Here is a 7,244-nt window from a genome sequence, read left to right on the forward strand (position 1 = left end):
ACCGAATAGCAAACAGCTAGAGTCATCGCGTTAGCCAAGCACGCTATTCCATGCACTATGGAAGCCCCAAAGGGTCAAAACACACTCACTTCGCGTAGAAACGCCCATCAAACCATTGTCACAAACAACCACAGAAAAGTTTGTTATACAAGTACGGTGGCTCATAAGAAACAAACCAGATATAATTTAACCAAACGATCTACAATTACTACCAATTTGATACGGCACCTAAAAAATAAACACTCAGTCGAATACAGCGAGTTTATTATTATATGATGAGAAGAGGAACCGGCTGTCCGCTAACACGGCAGAGATGCTGATTTTCCTCAAAAAGAACCTTCACTTCATTTTGAGTGTTCTAGTTTTACTACTACAATGCTGCACTAAGTTTGTTTACTTTTATTTTGTAAAAATAAAAGAACATACATTTTTTCCTACAGCACTGCAGAGCTATTCAGTTGTTAAACATATATATTGGATTAATTTGAATAACTGTAATGTACTTGAAGTGTGCACTGTGTGAACAGTTTTATCTAGTTCTTATCTAGACAATATCTAGAAAATACAAGTATCGGTTTGAGACTCGGGATCAAAATTAAAGATCGGGAACAAAAAAACGTGATCGGGACATCCCTACCCATAACATTCTTTTTGATTTTTGACATGTGTTTACAATGTGTGTTTTTTCCGTTTTGCATTTTTTCAGTTTTTTCCCAATTTAGTCATTTCCAATTCCCTACTGCACTTGCAACATCCAAAGCATGTACCTCGCCAAGAGGGTTTTCAGTCACAGCATTGAATAAACACTGACTCATTTCTCGGTTATTGGTTTAGCGGCACAGTTCTTGTTTTTGTTCCTGATGCTTTTAGGTCATCCTGCAACTCTTCTAGTAAGCACAGACTTCTCTAACAGCTTTTTATCCTTAGTCTATGAGAGTGTTGTAAAACCGTGTATGGTGCAACTGTCACTGGAAAATTTGTGGTTCTTTTTACTTGTGTATTATTTAAAAATGGTTCTGAGAGGGACGTTTAGGAGGATCTTTTGTATTTCCACTAGATAATAATAATGCCACATGTGCAAACTATTTTCGCTGAAATCAGTGTTGACCTATACATGATGAATAACTTAAAAGTAATTATTGCTCCACTATAAAACTTTTTGCATTTCCTCTGTTTTTTCCCAATGTGGACATTGTTCCAATTCCTCTGCCGCCCCCATGTTGGCCGAGGAGAGTCACAGACCCTGTGTGACACTTCTTTACACCAGCCAGTGGTGGAGGACCACACTGTGACCTTTAATACTCACACTGACGTCTTAACCAGGCTGCAGAAATTGGGAGCCTATCTGACCTTCTCATCTTTCAAACTCCCCTCTTCTGCGATGGTGGACTAACTGAACTGCTCAACAACCTGTGTACCCTAGCTACAACCTTTTTAATAATTTTAAAAGGCGCCTACAGACGTTACTCGCTTGGTAGCAATTAACTTCTCAGATGATCTACCAGAGCTTTGAATGCAGGAACAAATTGAGACTTGATGTGAAGTTAATACTGTACACCGTGAACCTTGATGGAAACAAAGCTTCATAAGATAAAGTTTCTGTGAGCTATGGAGCAGTTGTTTGGGAATTCCTTCTCCAAAACAAAGCGTCCACACGCAACCAAGCTCAAACAAAGAATCCATTCAGGTTTGGCTGTAGAGCGCCTCTGAGGTGAGAAGATGACAGAATTGTTGTTCGCGTTGAAGCTTCAGGAATGTGAAAGTGTGCAACTTAATCTGTTTAAATCCTGAGAAAGAAAGAACCAGCCAGTATGAGCCTTCCAGCACCCTGTCATTCAGCTAACATCACACCAGCTGAACATTCAGAACTTCTTAAACGTATCACTGACACTTTAACACCATATATGTTCACAGTTTTCTTATGTTTCATGCTATTATGATGGGTTTGGGATCATTACAGTTTATCACATCATCACACTGGAGATATTTTGGCTGGATTAGGCAGCATTTAAACCAAAAGAAACACTCAGTACTTAGAGTCAGGATTCAGCTCAGTCAAACGGCTCCGGAAAGTTGGAAGCCTATAACTTTATATACACCAATCAGCCACAACATTAAAAACCACCTCCTTGTTTCTACACTCACTGTCCATTTTATCAGCTCCACTTACCATATAGGAGCACTTTGTAGTTCTACAATTACTGACTGTAGTCCATCTGTTTCTCTACATGCTTTGTTAGCCCTCTTTCATGCTGTTCTTCAATAGCCAGGACTCTCCCAGGACCACCACAGAGCAGGTATTATTTGGGTGGGTGGGTCATTCTCAGCACTTCAGTGACACTGACATGGTGGTGGTGTGTTAGTGTGTGTTGTGCTGGTATGAGTGGATCAGACACAGCAGCGCTGATGGACTGAGAATAGTCCACAAACCAAAAAATCCAGCCAACAGCCGTCCTGTGACCACTGATGAAGGTCTAGAAGATGACCAACTCAAACAGCAGCAATAGATGAGCGATCGTCTCTGACTTTACATCTACAAGGTGGACCAACTAGATAGGAGTGTCTAATAGAGTGGACAGTGAGTGGACATGGTATTTAAAATCTCCAGCAGCGCTGCTGTGCCTGATCCACTCATACCAGCACAACACACACTAACACACCACCACGTCACTGCAGTGCACCCAAATAACACCTGCTCTGTAGTGGTCCTGAGAGAGTCCTGACCATTGAAGAACAGGGTGAAAGCAGGCTAAAAGAAGTATGTAGAGAAATAGATGGACTACAGTCAGTAATTGTAGAACTACAGAGTGCTTCTATATGGTAAGTGGAGCTGATAAAATGGACAGTGAGTGTAGAAACAAGGAGGTGGTTTTAATGTGTATAGCTTAATTTATTTTATACATCCAATAAGAAATTTCTCGGGAAAACTTCTTTTGACAAGAAGAAGAAGTCAACTTTCATGCAATTAAAATGTTCTAACATTTTTTTTATTATTTATTACATTAGAAAAGACAACTTTGCAGAAAAAGGCAGACAAAACAAAACCAATAATGTCACAGTTTGTATCAGGCAGGAAAACAGCTCGCAGTGCTATAAATTAGAAGATACAAGACATGACAGTGAACATGCAGTACAGTTAGGTTTCCTTTTCCTGCTTAATCTAGTCATGTCTATGTCACTGATCCAGTGTCTCTGTTTTAATTTGTTATCAAGTGGTTTTTGGGGCATTTTGTTTATCTCTGGGATCTCAATAAATTTTTGCTATTAAAATTAGAACAAATGTTTACCTTTGGTTTATACTGCACTATCATTACATCCAGAATGTTATTTACACGGCAGTTAAAAACAGAGTGTCATTCCTGCTCTGGCAGTGTTGGAACTACTGAGGGGGCAATCGCACCAGGACCCATAGCACAATGGTGCACATTGTGATCCAGCCCACTAAAATCCTACATTCATGCTTTACTGCACTGTTTTTCCATCATGCCTGCTCAGATAGGACTCGAGGAAGACAAGCATCAAGGCGCAAGGTTCTTCCCTGTACTTGCACCCAAGTGGTGGAACGAGCTTCCCTTGTCTGTTCGAACATCTGAGTGTCTTGCTGTTTTTAAAAAACGATTAAAAACCCACATCTTTACTAAACACTTAAGCTGACTTGTACTTTCTTACTTACTAACGCTCGTATTCATTTCTCGCAGGGTTTTAGCAGATTTGTATTCTTGGACTGTTGTCTACTTAAACTAGAGTAAGGTAATGTTTACTATGGAAGCACTTCTGTAAGTCGCTCTGGATAAGAGCGTCTGCTAAATGCCGAAAACGTAAATGATAATGATCATGATAATTATGAATGAGTAGAAATTAGCACAAAGCAAATACAAAATTAGACATCTAATCCCATCATCCCTCATCATCTTCTTTTCTTTATGAATAAAGTGACAGAGGAGAGTTACTAATAAAGGATAAATATTTAAAGCAAGCTTGAAAGTTGAGCCCTTGCTTGGGTATAAAATATCAACAGGAACAATAGAGAACATTAATGAGACTGTTTGTTCTCCTCTTTTTCCATCCAGGCTGAAGATACATTAGAGTAAAACTGATACCAGAGGACACAATAAAATAGCAATACTAATTAATACGAACAAATGTGAAGACATGGACGTTCCACATGGCCAAACAGAGCAATAAAAGAAGTGTTTGTTTTATAACAGTGTTATAACTGAACAACAACATCATAAAGCATGGTAATCATTTAGGTAATTACACTGTGTTAACTCACAGCTTTTTTGCAAAATGACTTACAGTTGTGACCGTATACAATGCAAGTAACTGAGACTTGAGAGGCCTTGATCAGGGGCCCAATTATTAAAAATGGGAGGTAGTAGTGCTTGATTAGTCCAATACCTTAACAACTGAGCTAGCACTGCTAGTCAAAATTATATTTATTATTACTAAAGCTATAAAAAGTAAATATAATTTGACATTCTTTGGACGATTAGCTTAATCTTTTCAAGATCAGATAACTGTTTCCTGTTTCTTACAACTGTAGCAGTACTGTAGCAGAAACTACTAAACTAAACTACTAAATTAATTAAAATAATTACTAAATTGCTAATTATTGTACATTGCATTTAACATGTAGATTTTTTGTTTATTACAAAAGTCTGAGAAGTAAGTTTTGGTGTTTGATTCTTTAAGATGGTCCACTTTTAAAAGATGGTCCACTTTTTTTGTATTTGCTTTTGGTTATTAGATTAAATTCTTTACAAAAGTTGGTTGGATTCTGAGTAAATCCTCAATTATTTTTACTGTTTCAACAGAATTTTATCATCAATAAGTATGTTTTTAAGTACATATATAGAAAACTTTTGACCACTTACTACCAACCAAAAAGTCTACAACTACAAGAGTATGTCAAATTGATCAGCACTAGATGTGGCTGAACATCTTCAGAACTTCTGAATGTGCAATTTTTATTTATCATTCTCAAAACTCTCAGTTTTTTAACCACAAATTCACAGGTTCACTCAAAAGTTTAAGACGTTTCTGTTCTAATAGTAAGTAATGTAACTTGAAGGTGGCTCAGAATTTTGTAACATGAAACATCTCACTGAAGACCCTAAAGGTCTAAAGTTTCATCCACATGTACTACAGTCTCTCACATTGAGGTTCTCGGTTCCAGTGCAGGTTTCTAATCCGAGCCTGTAGCAGCTGCTTCATGTAAACACATTTCCACTGCACATTCTATGCATTTGCTTATAACAACACACACCTGTAATTATTCCTTTCCTTTTTGGTTAACAAAAGATGTGGTTGTCAGTTCCAAGCACTCGACTAACAATTTTACTATAAACTTGGTACAGCGGATGATTCTGTTTTTTGTTTGTCTGGTTGAAAATATAAACTAGAGAAATTAGCTTGGGCCAAAAACTATAACCTAAAACTTGTAAGCAGTGCCTTTATTTTTCTATTTGATTTTATATTTACTAACAGTAAAAAAAAGTCATATTTTCATTTTAACTGGGAAATGTGAATCTACTTTTTCTATTTGTTTTTATTATAGCACAATTACTTTAAAATGATGATTATTTACATTACTATTGTTACTACTCTATGCGGGCAGCACGGTGGCTAAGTGGGTAGCACTGTCGCCTCACAGCAAGAAGGTCCTGGGTTCGATCCCCAGGTGGGGCGGTCCGGGTCCTTTCTGTGTGGAGTTTGCATGTTCTCTCCGTGTCCGCGTGGGTTTCCTCCGGGTGCTCCGGTTTCCTCCCACAGTCCAAAGTCATGCAAGTGAGGTGAATTGGAGATACTGAATTGTCCATCACTGTGTTTGATATAACCTTGTGAAGTGATGAGTCTTGTGTAATGAGTAACTACCGTTCCTGTCATGAATGTAACCAAAGTGTAAAACATGACGTTAAAATCCTAATAAACAAAAAAACTACTCTGTACTATATTAGCTGTATAAATTATAGTGTATAACTATGATAAGCAGTTATAGTATAAACTTATATGATTTATGTTTTCCTATCATAACATTATAACTATTTTAAGTACATAGTAGTAACAGTAGAATTAAATTCTCTCTGCAATTGCAATTAAACTAAAACAAAGAATTATTGGTCAAACATAAACATACAGCAACACAGATGATTAATTTGGCAATTTGAAGCATCATATTGTAATTTTATAATAAAGTTACACAAAATGTAATATACTGTGAATTCTGTTGTTGTGATTGAACTTGTATGTTTTGCTTTATCATTAAAACATAACTAAAAAAGTGATAAGGAATTTAAAATGGACAGGTGAGGAAAAAGGTGAAGTTTTACCTTCATGTCTGCAATAACAGCCTGAAAAAGTCCTCCGAGAGCACTGCAGTCCTTATCCATGGTTACTTCCATTTCCGTCCAAAACAACCCCGAAAATCCCAGCTGAAGTTGCCGACGGTATGGAAAGATCCAGCCGCTGTGTATCGGTACCGGTATGTATTGATGAGAATCGGAGTATCGACTTACCGAGCGTAGCTGAGAGAAAAACAACGAACTGAGAGATTTAAAACCTCGTTTCTTTTGCACAACACAAAGCGTCCCATAACTTCTACATAACCGCTTTAAATCCACACAGTCACCGAAAACCGTACAGGAACTTTCCTAAATACTTCTACAGAGGTACAAATGTAGTAGTAAGAGACTAAAAGTGAAGTAGGTTCCGCCTCTTTACTGCTCTGTCCCCAACAACACTACTGCTGACATCACTCAGGCGGGGACGCGCCTACTAACACGCGCCACCTCCAGCGCGCTCGCGTCCGCGCGTCACCGCGACCCGCCCCTTTCTGTTTTACTTTTATTTACAGTATTTATTTTAGATTAAATTTTTTTTTTAATTACAATATTTTAGACACTAAACGATGCTGAACGTTTCATCAGTCTTATTTACACCACAAATAATACAAATAGTCAATTTTTAATCGTTTTAAAAAGCCTCCCAGAAAACGTTTTTTTCTGCTACAAAATAGTTTTTTGCTTTTAAATATAACATTTGACACACCCGTAATTTAATAGCTTTGTAATATAAACCACAAACCTAAACCAGTCATTTTATGTTGTATTTAACTAAAATTTTAAAGCAATAAAAATGTTCAAGTTCAAAATATTTATTTATTTATTAGGGTTTTAACATCATGTTTTACACACGTTGGTTACATTCATGACAGAAATGGTAGTTACTCGTTACACAAGATT

At 37.2% G+C, this 7,244-nt stretch overlaps 1 protein-coding gene across 3 annotated transcripts in view; it reads right to left on the minus strand.

The window, feature by feature from the left end:
* The window catches only part of LOC134310890 (protein MTSS 1-like), a 67,237-nt gene extending 60,533 nt beyond the window's left edge, over positions 1 to 6,704 (minus strand). For all 3 annotated transcript variants that reach the window (XM_062992618.1, XM_062992619.1, XM_062992617.1), the window contains exon 1: positions 6,333 to 6,704. In XM_062992618.1, the coding sequence (XP_062848688.1) occupies positions 6,333 to 6,404 (72 nt within the window). In that variant the 5' untranslated portion in view covers positions 6,405 to 6,704. The remainder of the gene's footprint in view (positions 1 to 6,332) is intronic.
* Positions 6,705 to 7,244: the final 540 nt, after the last annotated feature.

Source organism: Trichomycterus rosablanca, chromosome 3 (assembly GCF_030014385.1).
Source record: "Trichomycterus rosablanca isolate fTriRos1 chromosome 3, fTriRos1.hap1, whole genome shotgun sequence".
Classification (NCBI taxonomy): domain Eukaryota; kingdom Metazoa; phylum Chordata; class Actinopteri; order Siluriformes; family Trichomycteridae; genus Trichomycterus; species Trichomycterus rosablanca.